Consider the following 24,244-nt stretch of genomic DNA (forward strand, 5'->3'; position numbering starts at 1 on the left):
TGGTGTTTCAGTCTGCTTTTAGAGGCCGCTTCTAGCCAGTGGCTGGAAAACATGCCCCACAAGATGTGTATTGTTTTGTTTTGTGTTTTTTTTTTTTTTTTTTTTAAAGATGACACAGACAGTGTTCTGGTCACTGTAGTTTCCTTAAAATTGTCCAGAAATACACAGTGATGTGGTGAAAGGATAGATAGCTTGCTGTATTTAGCTGTTAAATACAGTCACAGGATTTTTTTTTAGTTGGACTAAACTTGAGTCCCATTTTATGTATAAATAAACTAAAAAATGCTTGTAAGCATTCATGCTTTCCTAGGCAAACAGTCCTCTCAGCCATTTCCTCTATGTACAAACTTGAGCTTTTTATTTCCCCCTAGCTCTTTCATTTGGCAAGCCACATCCAAAAGACAGATTTCTGTACACCCCCCCTGATTGCGCTGTTCCTTTCCCTAAAGCACACAGAAGGGTGGCACAGCATGTGACACAACTGTAAATCCTTCACAAAGGGCAGTATTCTGCCACTTGCTTCCTTACGAGTGTAATTCTGAGTCTTGAAAAGTGGAGGACGCTTTGGGAACAAGGTTACGGTGAGGTGTGTATCCTGCGGTGCTGTAATACTGATATGGCCAGGATACAGAGGTGAGGAAACTCTGAAGTGAGCAGATGCTGAGCGTTAGAGGAGCTGGCAAATTTTACTGCTGAACACTCAGCTGTGTTGCTCAGTGAACGGCATTGCCAAATCAGTGAAATCCCAGCCCCAAGGCAGCCAGAGGATTTTTGCAATATGTACGTTAATATTACATGTAACAAGCTGTACCACTTTTCAGTCCACTGCCAAAATAATGGAGTTTACAGAAACTGTGTTGTCCCTTCTGTGAGGCAGACACTATGGCCAAAGCCACTAAGAACTGCACTGCTCCAGTTAAAGGTCTTTTTTTTTCTGCTGTACAGCCCTGTAAGCGCGATGCTTCCTTCTGCGCAGAACCTTCTACAGGAGGACAGCCAGGAGAGCGTTGTTATTACACATTCTAAGTGAGATGTTGGGTTCTGTTGCATAAATGGGTGAGAAGGGTGACAGCTCCTTTAGATGCTGCGGTGAAGATTTTAGAAGCATGGCTTGATTACAGGCAGTCTTTGTGTTAAATGTTAGCTAACTTTAGCACAGAAACACAAAGCTAAGTAACACTGGGGGAAATCATTCTTGAGTTGAAAAAAAATAAATTGCTTGTTCTTTGAGTGAGGGTACACAGCCAGAGTTGTCCTGTGCTCTAACGATAGCCCACTTATTTGTATAAGGTAGCCTTTCCTGTTACTTGGTAATTTTTTTTTTTTTAAAGACTGTGTTTCCTAAAAATCCCTCTTTATCTGCAATAACTGATAAAGTTTGTCAGTTTAGATTTTGCAGTAAGCACAGTTCTTGTACTGTGTTGGACCTTTATAGGAAACTGTTAGAGAAAGTTGATCAGTTCTAAAATGTTAAATGTGAGTGTTCCTATCTTCCAGCTGAATTTCCACTTATTTCTTTAACAGGTATGGTAGATACAAGTGTGAAAAAGGAACTACCGCTGTTCTCACAGAGAATGTAGCACTCCTGGAACTCGAGGTGGTGGATGAAACTGTACAAACCATGGACACTTCCTGAACCATCCGGCACAGCCCTCCTGTGTCGCTGCAGACCAGCACCAGTTGTGTTCAGAAGCCTTCCAGCAGCCAGAGAAACTTGCAGCTGATATAAATAAAGCGGGTTCTGACATTCTCCTGATTAGTGTGTTTATGTGGTGCTGATTGCTGCTGCTGCTTTTCCCTTCTTCCACTGCAGAACAGAACTGCAGCCTCTTGCCCACTGTCTGCAGTGGTGTGGGCTGTGCAGGTGAGGTGGACGTCACCCTAACTGATCTGTGTGTTACCGTGTGAGGGAGGGTCAGGCTCTGGAGAGAATCCAAGCATAATACCAACATATGGGGCAGAACAACCATGAAGTGCAAGAGCTGCTTTGTTACTTCACTCTAGGAACAGAAGAGCAAGGGTAAAACTATTCTATGTAAGCCCAGTTTGACAGGATTTAATTTAACATAGTGTTAGCACTGCTGCCTTGATGTACAGCAGTCTGCTTCTGCTTTGTTATTGCATGGAAATACTGTTACCAGCCCATGCTAATATTGATTCTTCCCTGGTTTTTGTAGATAGAGACACAATACAGAGCAGGACCACCCTCCACACAAATACACAGCTTTTCATTTCCAAGTTACGTGACCAAAGACAGCATAATTCTGAAAGTCTAATGGTCTTGTTACTTGCCTGAATTCTTCTACAAGTTTCAACAGAGGCCTTTTTTTTTTTGTCCTAAGAGCCTGAGCTTGTACTATTTGAGATATATTCATCTCAAACTTTCATACAATACCTTATAATCCTTATTAAGAAAAAAACAGCTGAAAACTCCACCTGCAGATTTTTTTTTCCCATTTAGTCAAAAGGGAGGGGCTGTTATCTTCAAAAGGTTAACGAGTACCAGGCCCTAGTGTTAGCATCCTGCACCAAGTGGCCCCAGAAAACAACCACTGTCCCCAGCCCTCCCCAGAAAACACCCACCATCTCCAGAAACCACCCAGCATCCCCAGCAAACAGCTTTCGCTGTGCCGCAATGTAGAGGGTAAAGCTGCTCGTGCATTGTTTTCCACTGGGACAACATGGGGCCAACGGCTGCGGGCGCTGTACTCTGTGCATCCATTTTCTGATCGCTGTAAGGAACAGGCTCACTCTTACTTAGGCCCATGGTCAATGGGGTTTTAGTTTGTTTGTTGCTTTTTTTTTTTAAAACAAAGATTGTTATTTTGTAAATCTCTTTTTTTTTATTTATCTAAAAATGCACAATTGCAAAAAAAAAAAAAAAATTACCTTTTGAAATACATTTACTTATAAGCACTAATAAATTTTTCTGTAGCAAGAAAGTGACCAGACTTCTCAAGACACTCAAAGTTAAGCTGAGCTTCCCTGGAAGCCAAAGATCCTTTTCCATCTTACACCCAGAGAGGTGCAGCACAACCATCGCTCTGACTGTGCAGCTGCCACCGCGACTTAAAGGAAAGCTGCAGTGTCACCAGGCCGGTGGTCAGTCTGAAATCTGAACTGCTAAGGGTACAAATTATTAAACGAGTCAGCAACGTGGTGCCTCCACACCCTTCTCCTGCTGATCTGAATTTTCTGGATCTCTCCTGAGAGCAGCAGGCTTCACTTGCTGCTGAGAAGACTCAATAAAACGGCACCTCGCATTAATGATGCCAACATTATTCACAGCAACTACCAGCTTTTCTTTGCTAGCCTATATAAATATTCTTAAATTTGATGGAAGGGGTTGAAGATGGCACTGCAGTTTTCCTTTAAATAGAGCAAATTAGGTTAAAAAGAATCCACTAAAAGCATATATATGTATGTAACCCTCTAACCCTAATCTTAATTTTTTTTGGAAATAAGGATTGTATGCTTTTAAGAAAAATCAGGCACAGGCTGCATTTGAACTGTCACACACAAATCTACATTTTTTGGCACGAGCCCCCATCACGCGTGGAAGCAGCGCTGTAACTGCACAGGCTTATTTATTCCCTCGCCGCAGTCCTCAAGAACGTGAAGTGCAGCCCTGCTCCTCCAAACAGGGAAATGAAATGGAAACACTTGAACGTGAATCCACATTTGTTCCTAAAGCAGTGACTGTTTCTCATCGACAGTAACAAAGCAAATCATTGATTCAATGAATGAATGAATTTTGTTGGCTGAAAATTTTCATGTCGGTAAAGAAGATGACTCCTTCAAATCAGGTTGAGATTTCATAAAAATTCACATTCTGTAAATTAGCTTTCACAGTTAAATAGACAGGGGCTGATCCTTATGTAGAATTAGAAACACAAAGCATTTTACTTACTTATGTCTGTTTAAAAATTTTCCAAGTGTTTACAACACTGCTTTGCCTCAGTCTTACCCACAGTACCTCACGTACTACTGACCGTGTAGAATCTGCACCAAACGCTGCTTGGCTTAGATAAACACTAGTTTTTAACAAGAACCTGCAGTCAAAAAGAATCATGCCAAATGGGAAAGTAAGTAAGGTCAAAAAAGAAATTATTTGCAGGAGCAACACTTGTTTTTGGGTTGGTTTAGCATGTTTTTCTTCTTTTTTCCCCAGGTACATGCTTAACTCATCTCATTGGCTGTTAACAGATAAATGCATCAGCAAAAATACTCACTCTAAATCTTCAATTAAAAAGAAAGAAATCTTGAAACAAATGTGTTTCCTGCCCCCCAACCCTTCCCAGATCCTAAGTCTGAAGAGGAGGGAATTAATAAAAACACATAAATGGCTGCTTTAAAATATACAAAGTAAAAACTGAATTTGCTATTAACCATTTGCAGAAGAGGAAAAGTAGCAGTTATACAAATTACACAAATCTACTGTAATTCTTACATTAGTATAAAGTGATTTCACTGAAGGAATTATTCAATATTTCACATTACAGTTAAGATAGAAGGGGTGTGTCGAACGCTCTGACACCCTGGTTAATATCATCTATCCTAGGTTACACACGACAGTTTTAAGAAAGGACCCTTAAATGATCTACATCTGTAACATGTTATTGGCCTTAAAAAAAAAAAAAAAAAAAAAAAAAAAATCACTTACAATACCTCACAGAATCTTCACTTAAAGCATGACCACCTTGTAAGAGTCCTTGGCAAATAACCTGCAGAAATAATGGAGCATCTTGCTACGAGCGCTCCACCCTCTCACTTGGGTGACTAGGCACCAGTCGGTTTCATCTGAGAAAAAAATTCAAGTAAGACTAAGCTGTGCTGGCTTCTTGAGAGCGTCTGCAGATGGTTCATGTGCTGGAGGTCCAGACATGCATTTGTTTTGCTATTTGGTGCACGTAACCAATGTCAGGTCTTTGATCTGGATCTGGGTATATGCACATGCTGACCAGCTCCCGCAGCTGAAAGACAGGAAAACAGGCGTGCAAACGTGAGCAAACCAGCGAATTTCTGACTGGGAAAGGCTACGGGAACGTTTGTCTGACCACTGGAGCCCAGGACGGGAGCAGGGGACCCCTCTCATGCACATGTCCCTGGGCAGATTGTGGGCACACATCTGCCTGTCTCTTCCCGCGTCCCCCCCACCCTACAAAAGGACCAGGAAGAACCTTTTCCACCAAACCTTCGGCACTGAAGACTGAAATCTCCCACGTGATCCAGGGGATTTACACCGTCATTTACAACACGCTAGTAGCATACACACACCGAGGGCTCCCTGCTCCGTGGTCTGGCGTGGCTCTACAGAGAATGCAGCAGCCACCTCTGCTCTCCTGACACTGCGAGTTGAAAAGCTTTTTTTAAATTTTATTTTGTTTTTTTTTAAATACAATCTTTTTTTCCTAGGGGATTTTTGATTCACCTCAGAGGACCCAAGTGAGATGACCAGCATCAGACGACTGGCAGTGGGCGGTCAGCAGGAGCGTGAAGCAGGAACCAGGGCAGCAGGGGGGGAGCAGGGAAGGGAGCCTGGCGCAGGAGCCCCCAACGCGAACCAAGGGTGCGGGCTGGGCAAGCAGCGCGGGGCAGGGGGAGGCACCAGCGGCACGAGCAGGATGGAGACGCGGGAAGGAAAAACGAGATCACTACCAGAATCGGACTGAGCTGCCAGGCAGGGATAATGGACTCCAAGGAGAGGGGGAAGCTGAGGGAGGGGTTTAAAAGCGTGTCCTGAACAGAGCTCTCGGGCACAACCACACTCCTCTCCGACTCCCTGGTAACAGGCCAGTTCAAGGTTTTCGGTGCAAGAACACCACTTGTGTGTCTTAAGGTACTGGAGCACGGCTGTCACGCACCAGTGTCGCCTATAAACCTTTGTGAAGCAGAGAGACTGGTCATTGATTACGTTCAATAAATAAAATGCAGAAGGGCTGAAGTCTCCCCACCTCCCAGCCCTCTTTATTGTGCACATGAAAGATTGTAGCTTTTAATTACACCGACACTGAGAGCTGCTCGTACCCCCGAGGCACCAGGAGAAACAGCCCTGAGCCTCTGATCTTCTCACATCCTCCCAGTAGCCACAGTGCCAATTATTTTAATGGTAATTAAAAGCATGACCATACAGCTATCAAGCACACGGCTTCAGCTGCGTTACTGAACGCACCCAGTGAGGTTTTCGGCTCCGGATGGAGTAAGGCCTCGTGCTTCCAGTCGTCACTGGGCCCGAAGCACGCTTCGGCGGGGATTCCTGCCGTGCGGCACGCGGCCGAGCAGCCAGCGCAGGCAGGGCACGGCGGCAGCACCCGCAGCCGGGACACGGAGTGGTGCGCCGGGTACCCACCCTGCCTGGCACTCTGTGTGCACCGAGAGCAACACGACCCGCCCAGCCACACGAGCGACGGGTAAACCCACCTCCCTGCCCGGCCCTGGCCCACTCTCTGCTAACTGCTATGGTGACTTTTTTTTTTTTTAAATCCATCTGAGGGCAGAGGCCTTTGTAACTGCTGGGACCCCAAAGATGTAACACGTACTCAGCTCTCATCATACAGACCAGCACAAAACGCCCACAAAGCAAAATGCTCTGAAGCTCTGACCAGAGCCTGCGCTATCTGCACGTGTCCCCCCAGCAGCTGTGCTCTGATGTAAGCAGAGCCCTTAAAACACAGCCGGGGAAACTGTGTCCTCTACCGACGGCCAGGACAGGACAGGCCTTTCGCCATCATCCACAAGGAACCGGCAGACCAAGCCTCCATAAGCCCTGCCAACCAGTATCTCCAATTACCAGCAAATTTGTTCCCCATGCAGAAAACTCATCCTGGCTGGAGTCCCAGCTCCTCCTCCTGCTACAAGCCGTATGTCGGTTGATCACGGGAGGATTTGGACTGGTTAGCCACAAAAGGCTATAGAGAAGAGGAACATCACTAAAAGGGAACACCATTAGAGCAGCCATTCTTCAATAAATGCTCTGCCTTGTTCATCTAAAACAAGGCTGCAACTAAAATATTCATGTGATCAGCAGTCAGCCTGCAGCTGAAGCTTTGCCTTGAGACCGCATTACCCAGGCGAAGGAAAAGCACGCGGATGGCTCCGGAACACCACTGAAAACTCTGGTAGCGTGGCACGGCCTAATCCTCCCCCCTGCCCTTGGGCAGGAGGATACAAAGGCTTTACTGCTTTCCCACATCACTCACGAACCTGCAGCAGTGACAATATTAGCGTGGTCGTAGAGACTCTGCCCTTTCAATCGAAACCAGAGACAGTTGCTCTGGAAGGACAACGTGCACATCCCGACCGAGACAACCGCCCACCGGCTGCGGGAAGGATGAATTCTTTCTGGTGCAACTTGCTGCTGCAGGCAGCTGCCTCTGCATTTTCCAGCCTTTCCGAAGAAATGATCCTGCCTGCATGGTTCCACTAGCTGAGCTGCTGGGACACACCAAGACACCTTCCCCTTTGGCTACCCACTCCAAAAATGTCTGAAAACCCCACCTTTAAAGCAGGTACTAAACCCAGTACTGTTCACAGCGGAGTCAAGCTCTGACACTGACAAAACTGAAGCGCTCTGCGGCTGCAGTCAGAGCAGCAGCTAACGCGGCACGATGCGCTCCAGCCAAAGGCGCAGCCCTCCCCAGACTTCGTCAAGCGTTCCGTTAATAGTGTATGAACACCATCTGGAGTCTCTGGGACCCGGCGCCTTTGAGCTTTAAACCACCCTTCTCACCCTGGATTGTATCACGACACTACGCACTCTTTAGCACTGCCAGAGGGAAGCAAACAGACAGTAATTGTAAAGACAGGAAACACATCTGTCAGCTTACGCTAAATCTTGCTGCCAGCAGGCAGATCCTGAAACGCATGCTGCAACGGCACGGCAAACGTGAGCGCGGGGAGCCGGGGCTCGCTGCTACGGCAGCTTCGGGCGGGGAGGGGGAAATTTAAAAAAATCCGCTTTTCCAGAACAGTTCTCAAATCATCTTTCTGCACGAGTTACTTAGCAAGGAAAAAAAACTCAGTAAAACCTAAGATGTGTGGTGCAGGGTCCCTCTCGGGGAAGAGAGCAGACAGCCCGCTGCCAGCCGCGTACGGTACTTCCCCTGCATCCTGCCTCTTGCTCCTTGGAACTCGGAGGTAGAACAAAACCAAAGAAAACCCCCAGAGGATATGGTCAGCATTTAAAATTACATTAGCCATTTCCTTTCAAATAGGAGGCACCTATAATTGAATGAGGAGGTAAGGAAAAACAGCTGTTTTGGAGATACTGCTTTGTCTAGGTAAGGGGGAAAAAAAAAAAAAAAAATTTAAACCCCGGCTCTAAAGGCCCTGAACAAAAACACCAGGCAGGTTTGCAGCTGAGGCGAAACATCGCCAAGCAAGCACACACAGTAACAATTTTTTGTATACTCTGGCTCAGCCACTGCTCTCCATCCCTTCTTTCATATGCACAAAACCCAGACTTCAGAAAGCCCCCATACACTGCTGTATAGACACTTATGGCAGTAAAATAAACTACTTTCCTCCCCTCCCCAGCTTTTCCTTTCAAAGAATCCTTCCCCCCTTGTTACACACTGAAGACTTCACAAACAAAACTTTCAGCGCTGGTTTATGGTATGTTATTCTAAGGGAAAGGAAGCAGAGGAGAGGCTTTCCCACGGTTCACTGTTGGTTTTTGCCAGCATAACAGACTTTCAGTTTCAAAATACTCCCCACATTAAGAAATCTCCTTTTCTCTCTTAAATAGTCAGACATCCCAATGACAGATTCCTCAGCCAGCCACAAAGGACTGGCCATCCCCAGTTCTACCTGCGACGTGGGGGCTTTCCCTCCCGGGTTCCCTCTCCCCTGCGCGGGGAGGGCTTGTGTTGCACCCGCCACCACAGTGCCCTGCAGAAACGCTCCCAGTTTACCTTTTCAGAATAATGTTCAGCTGGAAGAGGTGGGTAGTCACATTGCTCTATTTTTTGGCAAAGAGAAAACAGGTTCATTTTATCTCCATAGAAAGGACTCTGAAGAGCTGCCATCTGGAGAGGAAAAAAAACCAGAAAATACGTCAGGAACGCAAAGGATTTCATAGCTCCCAGTACTGATGATTTGCAAGAGAAATTTTGTTCTTTGATGGTGAGCAAGTGATGATGTTGCTCTCTGAGACCGTCCACAGTCAAAGTCGCTCTGAGACCACGACAGTTTTGCACAGCATCACAGGGCTGGCGCCAGGCGCACCGCCGCACGCTTCCCAAGGCCCTGCCAGCCTCGCAGGCGGCAGCGCGCGGAGTCACAGCGGCAGCGCGGAGCTCCTGCTGCCATGCAGCACCCTGTCCCCGTTAAAGACGTGGCAGTGCCAGTTGTGCCTGCTCCGGCAGCCAGGCCCCTGTTCTGACAGACATGGGATGCTGGGTGATTACGGGCAATTCTACAGGACACAGAAAAAAGTACCTTCTTAGACAAAAAGACAGACAGAAAGACATAAATAAATAAATTGGATGCTCAGACCATAGAGCAACCAGTTAGAAACCAAGAGGTTCAAAGATGACTATGAAAACTTCTCATAACCACAATAATCTCTTTAAAAGTAGCAGCTGTCCTCTCTGATAACATGTCATGGTTCAAGCTTCCTCGGTTACGACCATACTCAGTTCATGTGCTTATTTGCAAGGCGCACTGGTTACCAGTAATGCGATCCTGCGCAAAAGAGGAAGAAGGAACAGGAAACACAGTGGGGTGCTGGGGGGATGAACGCAGGGAATTAAAACGGAGAGCAATAGCGCAGACGTTCTGACTGAAACAGTCAGGTCTGCGGGGGTCGTGACCACCAGCGCTCCAAAGACCTCACTAACAACAGTCTGTGATGCTGTGCTGGGGTTTGCTCCTGACGTTTTGATTAGAGCAATTACCGCAGGGCAGCGAGATCTCCATTTAAAATGACCACCACGCAGTATGACTGGTTAAAAAATACACATCTAGGAATCACTGTTAGTGTTCAAATTGATTGTCGTGCCAGAACTGCTGAAGTCATTGCTTGTAGCTATATTCTGGGAATTAACAACTTATTTTTATCCCCTCCAAGTTATCTTGCTGACAGATATCTATAGGAAGTGAGGGATGAAGACAGTTGGTACTATATTGATAAGATTTAATAACAATCACTGTACGATTATCAATGTCAAAGTTAAGCGGTGCTATGTAGCATCACATCCCAAACCCCTCAATGTTCCCTAAGTGGATTCCAGTGGACACGCGTGTCTCTGAAGGCAATTTGTACATTAAATCTCTCTGCAGCTTATCTACACAATCTATCCAGAGAAATATCAGAAGTGACTCACAGCCAAACAAACATCACTTCCTTACTTTAAGCCAAATGGAAAAACAATCCTGTTACAAGAAGTTACTGAAGATAAAACAGAGGTCCTTCAAAGACACATGAATTTGATTTTTAATTTTCTGAATTCCAGAAAGTTTAAAAAGTCAAGTAGCTGTTTATCCAGTGAACACAGAATTGGTAGCTCTCCAGTCCTCCTTGGAACTTGCAAGATCTCACAGCTCCTGCTCACCAAGTTACGGCTTACCTACGTAGGAAGTACATTTAAAAACACTTCACATGCCAAATCTTCCACATGTTACTGCAGTACTGCTACTCCTACCAGAGAATTATGTTTAGCGCGCAATTAAGTCAGCTTCTTGAAATACAAGGAGTACCAAGACTACCGTGCCATAAGGGGACCATACTGCCTGCAACAAAAACATACCTTAGCACAACGCTAAATATTTCTCTCTGCATAAATCTGGACTCCATCTCCAGCAGAGCTCAGCCTCAGAAATGACTCCGAGCAGCCTGACGGAGAAGCTGTACGCTACAGCAGCAAACCAGCAGCGGTGTCCAACGTGGGTGACGCTGACTGTTACAGATAGACTTGGTGAGTCCAGCACACCATGGCAGGGCCAAAGCCCTCGACCCAGCAAAGCCCAGTACGTGAAGCGTACCTGGAATTGCTCAGCATAAGGTATTACTGGGAGCTCAAGCTTCCTCTGCCCTGTCCCACAGAGGAGTCTCCAAATTCCTTTTCAACCACCACCAGACAGCTGGGGAATACACAGCTATATTGTGTTATTCCAGTTTCCAGGTTCTTATTAGAAGCACTACAAGCAAAACCATCCTTCATTAAAAAATACCAGCTTTTTAATGGTACGTTGCTGCCGCTTCATTAAGACTCTCTTGAATTCTTTCACTAGGAGTAATGAGAATTTGAGGACAGGCACAACACCATCCAATTTAAGCTCATAATTTTCCAAATTTTTTTATCATCTAGTTAGTAGGGTGTTTTACACCCTTTCTCTCCTATGCCATGGAATTTTAACAACAAAACAGTTATGCAACCACCTTGGGCTCCAGCGTCTCCACTGAAGTGGATCTTCCCTTCAGCAGATCTAGCGGCACTGTGGAGATAGTCTGTGGACGGACACTGCTAGGAGCATAACAAGAATGGATAGTTGTGGGGGTTTTTTCCCCTCCCAGTAGCATTTTTTAGACCACACTCAAGTCCATAACCATATCTGCACCAGCTGTGCTGCTGTCTGACACGTGAGAACCTAGGGGCTGTTGGAGCTGAGCCCCCAAGACTGGTTAAGTCCCTTCAGCAGGATTTTATCGATTTATTTCCCCGAGCTCCCAGCAGCAGTCTCTCTCACCGAAGCTGCACACCCCATGGCTTTCACGCTCTGCCACAGCAGATCAGCACCTATGGAGCTGTGTGACTGAGGGCTCGGTAACACACCCACAGCGCGTCACCTCGCCCAACAAGCTGTAGCAGACGAGTGCTCTTCCCAGAAGTACGTGACAGTGACAAGCACTGAACTCCTGCTGGGACGACCGATGCTATGGGAAAATTTACTGTTATAATGTCTTGTCCTAAAAGGTTTGTTTAATCAACTCGCTGAAGTACATGCTTAACTGCAGTCGTTTTCACATCTGACGTGCCCACAAAACAAATTACATTTCTGTTTATTCTCTAATTCCATGTGGTTACGAGAAGTTGTAGTCAGAAGCAAAATGTCATCAGTTCACATAATTCACAATCCAAAGAGGATGTGAGCAATATCCTTATTTCTGAATATCCCAGGGATTTTTAATTCTCTGGGCTGGGATAAAAGCTTTCTAAATGTTGACATGCACTTTATCTTGAATTCAAAGATGCATACAACTAAAAAAAGATTAAGACTAGATTATAAAGGAGTACAAAGCTGTTCAGTAGCCTTTCATCTCTGCTAAAAATGAAATAACAAAACTCAAAGTACTGTTATAACATCATAGCACTTATTTTCAAAATATATGTAAGAGCTTTTAAGAAAAATTCGTGCACTGTATTGCTCATACAAAGTGTGCCTGCTCTGTATCTCTGCCTTTGGCTAGAAGACAATGTACAATCAGAACAAATTCCAGTTATAGTCTAATAAACTTAGAGAAATCGATTTCACATTACATAGAATATCTATTTTTCTTTCCTGAAAGCTCACAAAATTAAAATATTCCAATTGGTCAGAATTCACTTTAACAAACCAGTAGATCATATTCAAATGAATTTGCTGTTTTTAAAACAAATGCCGTATTTGTGAAAAACTATGAATGTGCTGCCCTACTAACAGCTCTGCTGAGAGACGGAAGGCAGAATGCAGAAAGCTGGTTTGTTTGTGTCTATATCCCCCGCATCTACGGTGACCTACTAAATTAACTTAGTGTAGTACTGCGCTGTGTGGCACAACCCCCTTGTTGTTCATGCTCAAAAAGCACACGATGAGCACAGAAGGAGTTAACTTCTCACAAGGTTTCTCAACAATTAAGCTAAAGTAAGTCTGACCTACTCAATTCCTGTACTGCATTGCGTGGTTCAGACAAATCTGGGGGAAAAAAAAAAGGTAGAAGATACTTGCCTCATACAATAAACAGCCCAAAGACCAGATATCAGATTTAAAGTTATAGCCGTTTTCATGTATTCTTTCTGGGGACATATAGTATGGAGTTCCCACTGCAAAAACACAAACAAACAAGGAGTTACCATCTTAAAACGTGACTGTGCAACCTGTATTGTACAGAAATGTGACTTCATTAAAGGATTAGGTTTAGCACAAATAGCGAATTAGAAGAGATTGGCACAAAAATTTGAAACAAATCACGGTTTCGAAGGCATAGAACCAAACACATCATCACGCACAGAGCTACAGGACTGGTGAACATTACTGAATTTTTGAAATTTGAGGAACGATTTCTTCCCCTTCCAGTCTTCCACGTCCCTTCAGAGTGTCTCAGACGGCCAGAGCAATCGTAAAGGCTCATCCTCCTTTGGTTCACTCAACAGCACTGAAGCTGCAGGTTAGATGTCACCAATGTACTCTGCTAGAACAAGACTCGCGTGACAGCGCATCAACTGAACCTCCACCTGACACACGCTGCACTAGCAGCACGACAGAGCAGCTCCAGATGTCACACGGTACCTTTCTTCAAGGGTTCAGGAGACCATTTACTGCAGCAGAAAAATGGAAGTAACAAGCCCAGCACCAGACAGGTATTCAAAAACTTTCTGAAAGAACCAAGGTAATAATTCCAAACTTTAAACCACTGCTCACGTCAGAAGCTGTGGGATTTCTGTGTACTTCCAGAAGTCTGTATTTTATCAAAAGAAATTTACTCCAGCATTTTGGACAGAAGTTACAGGAAATTATTAATAAATTCCTTACCTCAAAAAGGTTCTTTTTAAAATCCTAAATAAGTTTCAGTTGTGGTACTGAAAATACAAGACATCCTGGCAGTCTCAACTACATCAAATAATCCTCAGATACATCATTTATTAAAACATCCAAGGACTCTATATGCTCTTTTCTCCTGCTTCCCCCGCTTGCCCGTCCCTTGTCAATTTTTTTTTTCTGCTTTTGGCATTCCAGTGTATCCTTCTCCTAATTAAAGACCTTTCCTCACAAGATGGCAAATGTTTAATTTGCCTGTAAGATTCGGTTTACAATCTCTCCATTGGAAATGCTTACTGCAGACAGCTGAAGACTAACAAGCAGCTGAAGGATGGTGTTAGAGGCAGGGGGCAGGAACAGACACCTCCTTCCCCCTACGTTCCTAAGGAGGGGTTCGCACACTGTAGGAAACAAATGAGTTCTGGGGCAGAAAGCAACAGCTTCTCGAAAGGCAAAAATCAGCCCCACCGAGCGCGCAGGTGACCCAGCACAAAGCTGCTGCCAGCAGCGCGACATCTACGCAGAACCACTTCGGCGTGCCTGCAGCTCAGACCACGCTGTGCTAAGTGCATGCGCGAGTCCAACCCTTAACTGGCTCCTCTGTCACCCTGAAAACCTAAACACAGGCCAGGATCCCTTTGATACAGGCACCATACAAAGCCTGTCCTCACAAGACAAAAAGCCCCAAAGTCACACCACGTATACAAACCAAGCCAGAGAGGAACAGCCGGATGCGGGGCAGCACCTGAGTGGTCAGACAATTCTCGTCCTCAGTACATCAGCATCCAAACAGAAGCAGGACATCAGAGAAATACAAAAATCTTCTCCTACGTTATTTAGTCACAAGAGCAAGCATTAGTCCTGTCAATGCCAGCATGGAATTATCAAATTTACTCCAAAGCATCCCCAGCACCCCCCCCTTATGTAGGTCTTTCCGGCAGTATGGATGCTATATGCGCCGCATCCTCCCAGTTTACCCCATTACTAAAGTCTCTACCGTATCAGCATTCTGAGGTCAGAAGTTTTCCGTGGGGTAAAATGGGATCATCTCTGGGGTGAAAACTAGGCAGCTTACCTCAAAAAAACCCAACACCCTCCCTCTCCCCAAAACCAAGACCCTTCAGTCTTTACTCCACATTTCTGTCATGTATTTATACACCAAAACCTTGAGCCTAATGAACCTCAACAGTTTTTACTGAGAGCTATTCAGAAATGTAGCATATAATGTGAAATTAATCCTACGGCATCGGTGTGAAACAGAAGATGTTACAGGAATACATACATAAAACTCTTACTTCCCAGAATAGACCAAGTAACCAAGAAAGGGGACTGCTTCCCCGACCAGCTCATTTATTCGGCCCCCCAGACCTTCCAGTCACCAGTTGCCCTGCATGATAAACTCAGCTTGTGCTGGCAAGTGAAGTTACTTCACATTTAAGATGAAGAGTACCCTAATGAGAAATTACATTTTCGCAAATTCTACACAAACTACAACATACAAAAAGTAACACCTGGAGATTATTATATTTCCATGCTCAGGAATATCATACCCAGCCCAGGAGCATGCCAAACTGGCACTGTCCCAGATCTGGCTGGTTTTAATTGCCAGCGAAAGGCCTCTACGTATGCATCAGACCAGAGGTCCGTTAACAGTCGGTAATTTCTAACAGACTGCACAGAGTAACTTCACAGAACACCACGAGCAAACAGGACTGAATCAAAGAATCCAGCGAGGCTCTCCATGGATCTCTCCCACGTACATGCAAGATGCACACAACGGACAGCACAGCTCTCCAAGTAATTCCCACACATCTGCCAGATTTTTGTACAAGAACTGACTTGGTTGGAACAGCGCTGATTCATTTCCCTCCTTCAAAATATGCAGCTGCAGAAGAAACGGTGATTCATTATGTGAAATTCTTGAAGACAGTTTCGGAAGTCCCCACTGAGCACTGCTGTGTAAGGCACTTCCCTACCTTCAACTTCTCAGCGCTGCTGCTTTTCTCAAATCTGCCAGGAGAGTTAACAGAGCAGCTGAAGCAGAAGACATGCTAGCCCTTCACGGACAGCGCATACAGGAGCGGAGCACGGGCACACAGCAGCACGCAGGTGGCAGGAGGGAACACGGAGATCATTCCCACTCCTGCTCCCCGAAGTCTTTGTCCTTCAGAGTGCGGGTGCCAGGGGTGGCCTCCAGCCGTAGCGGTTCCTGCGATCGGTTATTCTGGGTCACTGCATGGCAAGCTCGGAGCAAATAATAACGTGGGGGCTCTAAAGTTATGGCCTTGCCTTCGACGTTAGCAGGGGTCTGCTTGGTAGGCTAAAATTGTCGTTTCAGATAATGCCTTAAAACGACCTCTGATCAAAGCAGAATGACAGGGTTTGCAATACGGATGAGTGCATTATAGCCTGTATTTGATTTTCCATGCATTAGTCTGTTCCATTATATTAATAGGTCTGTGGAGCAGTCCACGCCTGAGCTGATTTTACGAAGTCTACCTCGCACATTTACCTATCATTACTCTAGTGTTGTCAGCAAATGTATGAACAAGCAGGTCTCTGCATTTCAAAATTGATGCATTAATTTTTAAATAACTGTCATGATAAAAGACTGACAAGCCCAATTCTCTTTATGGCCTGTCCAACATTATGTGGGAATCTCCTGTAATGAGCATCTTCTAGAAAACCGCACAAGGCTTCCAGCGCAATCAGTCAGGGCCACCCATTGCATTACATTAGTCAATTTGACAAGAATAGTCTAATCAGAGACTATTAATCAGAAACTTTCTTTGGTATTTGCCCTGCTGAAAATACAAAATATTGTTTAGATTCAATATTAATCACCAGCTGGTAGAGTAATGCCTTTAAAGTTATAAAGGTTGCAAAACAGCAGAGATTATCACCAAGTAAGCACCTTCCCCTTCCACTCGTGAAAGCTGAAACTCTTCACTCGAATACCAGCCTACTTCAGCGATACCCGAACATTTCTCCCTACTCTTCCCAGCACTGTCTGCGCGCGCTGCTACAGCACCCACCCGGACCAGATTCGCGCGGGGATATCTGCAACACCCAAGTTAGGGAAAAGCTCACTTTGCCGAGTTAGATTAAGAGCAGAGTCTCTGGTTTCACCAGGAAAATACACCGGCAAAGGCAGCAAGGTTATTCCAGAAATTCCTTTCCTCTCATGCAGAGTTTGAATTAGAAACCCTGCCTGTGCAGCTACAGCAACCTGCGTGCACAGGCACTCCGAGCCGAATCCCCCGTCTGGCACAGGAACACCGCGGCAGAGTTACACCACTTCTGAACCCAGCAAGGCTTTCACTACGCGGGGAAGATCACGCTCCCTCCTTTTAAAAATGTTTTTCAGCTTGAACTGGAGGAGGTTTGTTGTTGTGAAAGTGACAGTGGCCAGGTTATTAGAACAGTCCCACAAGATCGTTATTTTCTGTACAGAGCTCCTCCCTGTGCAAATACCGCTCAGCCAGGGATCAGTGCTTCCTGTGAGATTCATCCTCAGCTGCTCATCGGCAGAAACAGGAGAAAGTCTGATTCATGCTTTTAGGAGGCTCTGTACGAGCCTCAGTCACTGCGCGCACAGACGAGTCTCTGGCAGCGGCAGCCTCCCGCACCTTCAGGCAGGCTGTCGTTAGGCTGAAACGAGCGCAGAATACTTCCAAATATTTAATAGGCTCTGTACACTGAGGTGTTTTTTTTTTTTTAAATGCTATAAAAATAAGCATCTCTTGAAATTAATCAAACTCCACAGCCATATTTGGCTGCAAAGTACGAGAAGAACAAGTGATAAGGAAAGCTTTATTGTTCCTCCTTCTCCAACACCTTCCAGCTAATCTTTAATACGGAGCTCAGCAGTGTTTCTGAATCTATCCCTTCTCTTTCTCACAGCAGGGAACAGAGTTCTGAATATGAAAGAACCTAACAAATTCTGACCTTTATTGTATCTTTACAGAGTATTCCCAGTTTCAAACCAAGATGCATCAGAGCCCAACATGGGCCTCAAAGGGGTAGCACTGATTAAAGCATTCCTTCGTTCCAGAGATGTTCCACCCCTGTCAAAACAAACTTTGCAATGTTTTGAAATACTTGTGATTTTTGAAACATGCTCATTACAAATGAAAAAGGCAAGGAACTATGCTAAAAAATCTGAGATGCCATCCGTGAGTAACAAAAAAAAAAAACATTTAGTTTTTAAAATAATTAAATATTTTTAGAACTATTAGCTTAGCTTAAACATGTAAGACACACTACCACATATTCCATGAACACACACACACACACACAGTTGAGAAAAATATTTCAGTATGTTTTAATAACATCTGCTGGTGCCAACACAGCAGGGAAGCAATTCTGCTTGAAAATGAAAGTCCACAACTCTCACCTGTCTCATCAGCTCTGCAGACACGCTTGTAGCTTACCAAGAAAAATTTACAGCACTATTTAGAAAGAGTCTAGTTCATAAGCATCTGTTTGTAAACATTTGCATTGCTCGGGGTGTATTTCCAACAGAAGGCTGAGGTCTTTTCCCAAGAGAATTTGGGAATTAGCTCAACTTTTGGGAAGTAACTGAAGCAAAACAGTGGTCAAAGGCACTAAAATATACTTTAAATTCCTTCAAATGTCAGTGTGACGTACCCGCAATAATTGTTTCAAGGAAGGTAAAAAAAAAAAAAAAAAAAAAGACAAAAAGAGAAAAATATTAAATCTACTTATTCTTAAAAAAGAGAATAAATATTTTGTGCATAAAATCGCAGCTGTTTTTACAAGATCTGTTGCCCTAAGCTCTCTATTTTTCCCTTACTAGTATTTAATTACATACACAACCCTACCACAGTCCTTACAGTTTTTTGGGTTTGTTTTATTTTGTTTTTTACATGTAGGTACTACAATATACCTGCAGTAATTCTGCAGCAATCTTCCACAAATACAGTACTACAGGCACAGGCCAAAAGCTCAAAATTTCTTAAAATTTTAAGTGGATTTCTCGTGTACAATTTTAACAAGTACTGCTTACCAGCCCCTTGAAGCATTGTGATTTTGTTTCAGACAGCAAACTGGCTTGACAAGCAAAAGCAAAAAGACAAAAAAAAAAAAAAAAAAAAGATGACAAACAGCCCATTTATAAGAGCTCTTCTCATGACGGCAGTTACTCCCTGTTTGCTCCCGTATCCAACGGGCCAACAAGGAACAAGAAGGAACGTGTAACACCCCACGTACTCCAAATCACAGCTATCTGCGTGTTCTCAGCTGGAACCTTTGACTTATACACATCTCCCAAAAGGAAAACCTTCTCCGAGTTCATTCTTGTCCAAGAATAAATAATAAATCATCTGCTCCAAACCAAGACTGTTCTGGGTAAAATTGTTTTTCAATTTATTTTTCCTCTTTTTTTCTTCAAAATGTAAAGCCAATCAGAAGCTCTGGATAATGCCAAGCTTATGTGGCTAAAAATGGGCATTATACTAGTTCATAATAAAGTTATCCATTCTAATATTGATGGAAATTCTCTGTATGTATTACAGCTCCTAGTAAAGCAAAATCTAACAGCTTACTGTTAAGTTTTCCAAAGTCTATGAGGTTTTCCAAAGTCTATGCAGTTTTTAAATATGCTCTGCTATTTATGATTTTTGTCTTACAACTGATTAGGTTTTATAGCAAAGTTAATGATTTAAACTTTCTAACAAGCATATCAGAATCACCTTAACTGATAAGATATTCCTCTGGATACCCATCTCAGAGATCAACAAAATAAATAATGGACACAATCAAACATTAAAAACAGAAAAAAAAATACTCCTAGCCCTATTAAATCTTGAATGAAAGAGATGACACCTGCAAGCACATCACACAGCAGTACTACAAAATCAACCCAAACTGCATGGTGTCACCCACCCAAACTCCAGCATCCAGATGTCATTTCATCATCTCTGGGTGCAAAGCCCTGGGTTAAGTACAGTCATTTTCTGTACTGAAACAGCCTGTCACATGGGTATGATACAGCTCCTCTGGGAAAACAAAACAAAACACCACAACAAAAAAAAAAAACCCACCATACAAACAAAACAAAGAAAGGGAAAAAAAAAAAAGACTATGGATGTAGTAAAACGCTCGCATTATAAAATGCAAAAGAACAGGCAGTAAAAGTTTTTCAACAAAATTGTAAGCACTACCAAAAATAAATTTAAAAAAATTAAAAAAAAAGAAAAAGGCATTCCTCCTCACTTCATGCTGAATTGTCCTCCCGTTCCCTCCCATGCCACCCAATAAAATGAAGTTTCTGTGACACGTGAGGCCATCTCCATTAAACTACATCCTGGAGCTTCTGCTCCAGGGGAGCTTAAATTAGGGAAGGAAGGACGGTAAGCCACCACGTTGTACGGAGTCACAGTAAAATTCAGCTTTGCTACACTCATTACCTTTAAATCACGGGAGTTTTCTGGTAAAGCTTGTGCATTAAGAACTCTCCCCTGCTGAAAAGTATCTCCTGTCTCCTCTCCCAAGTCACACAGGGGCAAGGGAAAGTGGCAGAGGAGGTGCCAACCTGGTGACTTCACCCACGCTCTCCAGCCTGCAGCTGGCTGCTGGTGTTTATCACCCATCCCACAGCACCGCTGCCTTTCCCAGCACAGTGTTCTCCCTTGGTGAGACAGGAGGTCTCCACAATTCCCCTCTCACAGGTCTGCCCATGGAAGTTTTCCAGGGGCTGGGGCTTTCCCTGCCTCACGGTCACTCACTGCCCCAGCAACGCTCGCGACCGGCCGCGCCGTTGGTCAGGCATCCTGCCGTTGCTCCGAGCAAGGTGCTCGCCTGCATCTCGCGAGCTGTGTATGGGCAAATCTTTCATTTTTCTTTCATTACCCCGGCATGTACTGTCACTTAATTTTTATGTATGCAATCCTTCCTGACAAATATGATCTGCTGCCTGGTAATTCATCTGACGTTCATTCTGTTCCTTGCTCTAATTACGGCTCCCATTCCTGACACGGTGGCGGCCGCGCTGCCGCAGCCCGGTGGTACACCTGTCAGACGGGTCGTGGTACTGCCTAATGCCCTTTTATGCCAGTCTGATGCTAGCAAATACAACGAAGGAAAAAAAATCAGATGAATATATTTGCATAAGCCGCACGTTCAATTCATGGGTCAGCAGCCAGAGAAATGATGGTTCAGGGCGGTTGCCAGGGCAACATGGCTACGGGAAGTGCCCGGCATCGCAGCCTGGGTCCGCGCGGGTACCACGCTCTGGTTTGCAGGGTGTTCATCACTCACAGCTACTTAAACAAATGTCTTAATTAAACGAAAACCAAGACCAGTGGATTTCCTGCTGCTACAAAAACTATACATCTGGCAAATTACCACCACCACCAACAAAAAAAGCTTCAAGTCTGCGTATTTTTTGATGGTTAAACTGTTCTTTTTACTTGGATACAGGAACCACTGAAAGCGGTGGTGTGTCCACCCCTTCCACAACACAACACACTGTCTCCAGTATCGCTCACTGCTGCTCCCTTCGTGTTTTGCACCTTATTCACCTGTTTCCAAGACGCTGTTGATTTGAGGAAGGCCAGGGTTCATGCAGAAGAGGCTTAACTCTTCTACATGAGCTTTCTCAATTAAGAAAGCGCAACCCTGGTAAAGGTCACAAGCTTGGCTTACATGTGCAGCCAGTTTCCAAGCCCCAATTTATTCTTATTAATATAATAAGTGCAACAGTCAAACTAGATAAGATCATATAATTAGACATGATCATATTTTTGCCTGTTCAGATGATGTGATTGTAACTTTCTGTGAAAAGGATTTATTTTAATCTATTAAGTATAGTGTGAATTATCCTAGGATAGCTTTTGATGCAAAGGGAAAAAATATTTTATGAAAGTAAATTGTATAAATGCATCATTTTTTTTTTTTAAGCACACACAAAACAAGGCAAATAGTGAAACAATGTGTTGTGTGTTCCAAAATCAACTGAGAATGCTAAATGTAAAGGACCTTACATACTGCACTAAAAGCCAAAGTTCCTTCACTGCTGTAACCAAGAAGTACCTTTAGGACTCAAAAAATTGAGACCCATTAATAAACATGGAAAATCAGCTACCTCTCAAGAGGTTACAGACACAATTATGAAATACTTTATACTGTAAGAGTTAAAGAATGAATGGTATATACTGGATACTTTTCTACAGCGTTGTAATTAAATGCTAATGGTAAAAATGAGGAAGAAAGGAACCCAGATGTTCTAAACCAGTCAACTTAATTTCAATTCCGAGAAAAATGCTGGAAGTATAATCAAGAACAAGAAACAAATCATCATCATCATTATGACTGGTCCACAAAACATCATGACAAATTATAGAATCTTTTTCCATCATAAGGTAAGAGGCTTCAGAGGGCGGGAAACAGAAGCAACAGAGGTATTACAACTTTAACACTTCAAAGGCTTATATAACCTTCCTTACAAGCAAACTGTTAAATCTGTCTACATGAAACTACTTAATGGATGCAAAACTGGTAGGAAAAACAGTTCACAGTCAAAGTAGAAGGCTACTTCAAGTGAAGTCCTGCAAGGCAGCCAATAGTTCTAGTTCCGTTCAACATACGCATTAACACAGGGGACCGTGGCGATGCCACTGCCTTTGCAGATAAGAAGAAGCCGGGATGAACCAAACCACAGCTGAGTCCAGAATAAAAATTCAGAATGATTGCAAGTAGGAAAGTCTGGAAACAGGACACAATTCAATAAGAACAAAAGCAAGGTGCTATCCTTTGGCAAGAACAATTAGCTGCACCGACAGAAGAGCAGGAAGACAACCTTGAGATATGCAGATGACTTTACGAAAACTTGGTTCTTTAAAGCCTAAGCTGAGTTTCAAGTCAAGACCCTTTTTGGACCAGATGAACCTTAGAACACTTCTCTCACCTCAGACAAGAGGCACAAGCCCTGTTCAGGGTAGAGATGGCTGACCAGCATCTGCTAAAAATGGTGGTGGTGTAACTCTTAATTGCTGTAAGCAGAGTGCAGACAAACATGCTATTAAGAGTGGAAAAGCAGCATTTGTTGCATTCGCTATAAATCATACACTTACCAGGCCAGGCCTTCCAGAAAAAAAAAAGAAAAACAAAAAATCAAGTGGATTTTTAAAACAAAAAATATCTATTAATTTCATATGAAGAGTTTTTCATATACATATCATAGAAAACACAGTATGTGTCCACCGAATCAAGCTTCTGCCACAGCAAGAGGACAGACACCGCTTCTTTTGAACATCACAGCTGACAACTGTACGGCAGCGCTTGCTTAATGTCTACAAGTACCATCTTACCTAAGGAATGTGCGGCAGTGGTTTTAGAGCTAAAAAAACGTCCTAATCCAAGATCTCCCAGCTTCACCACTCCCGTGGCTGTTATAAACACGTTGGCTGGTTTTATGTCTGCAAGAAGAAAAAGGTAAAAGGTCAAAGCCACAAAAGGTTATCTGGTTCTAATACCGCAACAGAAACATTGCCCGGAGCGTGCTCTGTACAAAAGCGTCTTGAGCAGAACTGCGTTTCTTTACAGCTTTGATAGGCTGAATCTTCCAAGACTTCGAGCTCTGCACATACACGGAAATCAGAGCATACTTCCCAGCACACAAGAAATACCAATGAGGGAAAACATAGGAAACGACACAACAGAATAGAGGCAACCTCCTTAACTGATGGAAATGAAAGGAATCTGCTTCTCTTTGGAAATTATCATCTTCTACAGGAAACTACTGCTCATCGTCCCCTCACACCAAGGGCTAATTACTGTCCCATAAATACACAAATTCTGGGCTCTATACAGCCCATTTTATTCATGGAGTGCAAAAACTACTGGAACCCCAGTTTCCCAAGCAGTCATATTGGTTAGCGAGGCCCTTTCCTGACGTTAAAGCAGACTAAATGTGCGAGGTTCTAGATTTCAGTCACCATTTACGGACCCAATTCAGGTACAACTGATAAACTGTGTCAGGGGATGTATAAAGGAGCAAAAATGGTGTGTTGCTAAAAAAAATAGTGAAGAATTCACTGCTGCAAAGGTGAAAGGAAATAACAAGCAGCAGAGACTGGTATTGGTGCCTTTAGGGATATTTGCATTTCCTAGGTCCAGCCCTTCACAAAGGATTTCATTTACGCTGAAAGCAGCAACGTAATGTTTGGATATAGTTCAAAGTTACAAAAAGTGCCAAGACGAGACTCAAAAATAATTAATGAAAACAGAGAACAGGTTATGAGTATGCGACGTATTTGTATTATATTTCAGAAAAGCTGGCAAGACAGAAAAACTCTTCTAAACTCTAAGGTCACAGCTAATATAATGAAGATTATTTCTTAGAGTTCACTGCACGCAGTAGTCTCAGCATTTTACTTCTGACACTTTTCTAATGGCAAGTTTGACACTTCTACTTAATATCAGTGTCTGGAATACAAAGCAGCTCATCTTCCTAATACCACGCTCACTTCGGACTGAATCCTTT

General features: G+C 43.8%; 2 protein-coding genes across 3 annotated transcripts in view; one reads left to right on the top strand and one right to left on the bottom strand.

The window, feature by feature from the left end:
• The window catches only part of PSMB7 (proteasome 20S subunit beta 7), a 29,189-nt gene extending 27,433 nt beyond the window's left edge, over positions 1-1,756 (top strand). Inside the window, exon 8 of the mRNA XM_086763484.1 lies at positions 1,525-1,756. Coding sequence (XP_086619610.1) covers positions 1,525-1,636 — 112 coding nt within the window. The 3' untranslated portion in view covers positions 1,637-1,756. The remainder of the gene's footprint in view (positions 1-1,524) is intronic.
• A 1,400-nt stretch (positions 1,757-3,156) lies between these two features.
• NEK6 (NIMA related kinase 6) overlaps positions 3,157-24,244 on the bottom strand; it is a 65,119-nt gene continuing 44,031 nt past the window's right edge. For both annotated transcript variants that reach the window (XM_086763482.1, XM_086763483.1), the window contains exons 7-10: positions 23,070-23,177; positions 12,928-13,022; positions 8,913-9,026; positions 3,157-4,973 (exon numbers count right to left, since the gene is read on the bottom strand). In XM_086763482.1, coding sequence (XP_086619608.1) covers positions 4,863-4,973; positions 8,913-9,026; positions 12,928-13,022; positions 23,070-23,177 — 428 coding nt within the window. In that variant the 3' untranslated portion in view covers positions 3,157-4,862. The remainder of the gene's footprint in view (positions 4,974-8,912; positions 9,027-12,927; positions 13,023-23,069; positions 23,178-24,244) is intronic.

This window comes from Chlamydotis macqueenii, chromosome 20 (genome assembly GCF_036417535.1).
Source record: "Chlamydotis macqueenii isolate bChlMac1 chromosome 20, bChlMac1.mat, whole genome shotgun sequence".
Taxonomy (NCBI): domain Eukaryota; kingdom Metazoa; phylum Chordata; class Aves; order Otidiformes; family Otididae; genus Chlamydotis; species Chlamydotis macqueenii.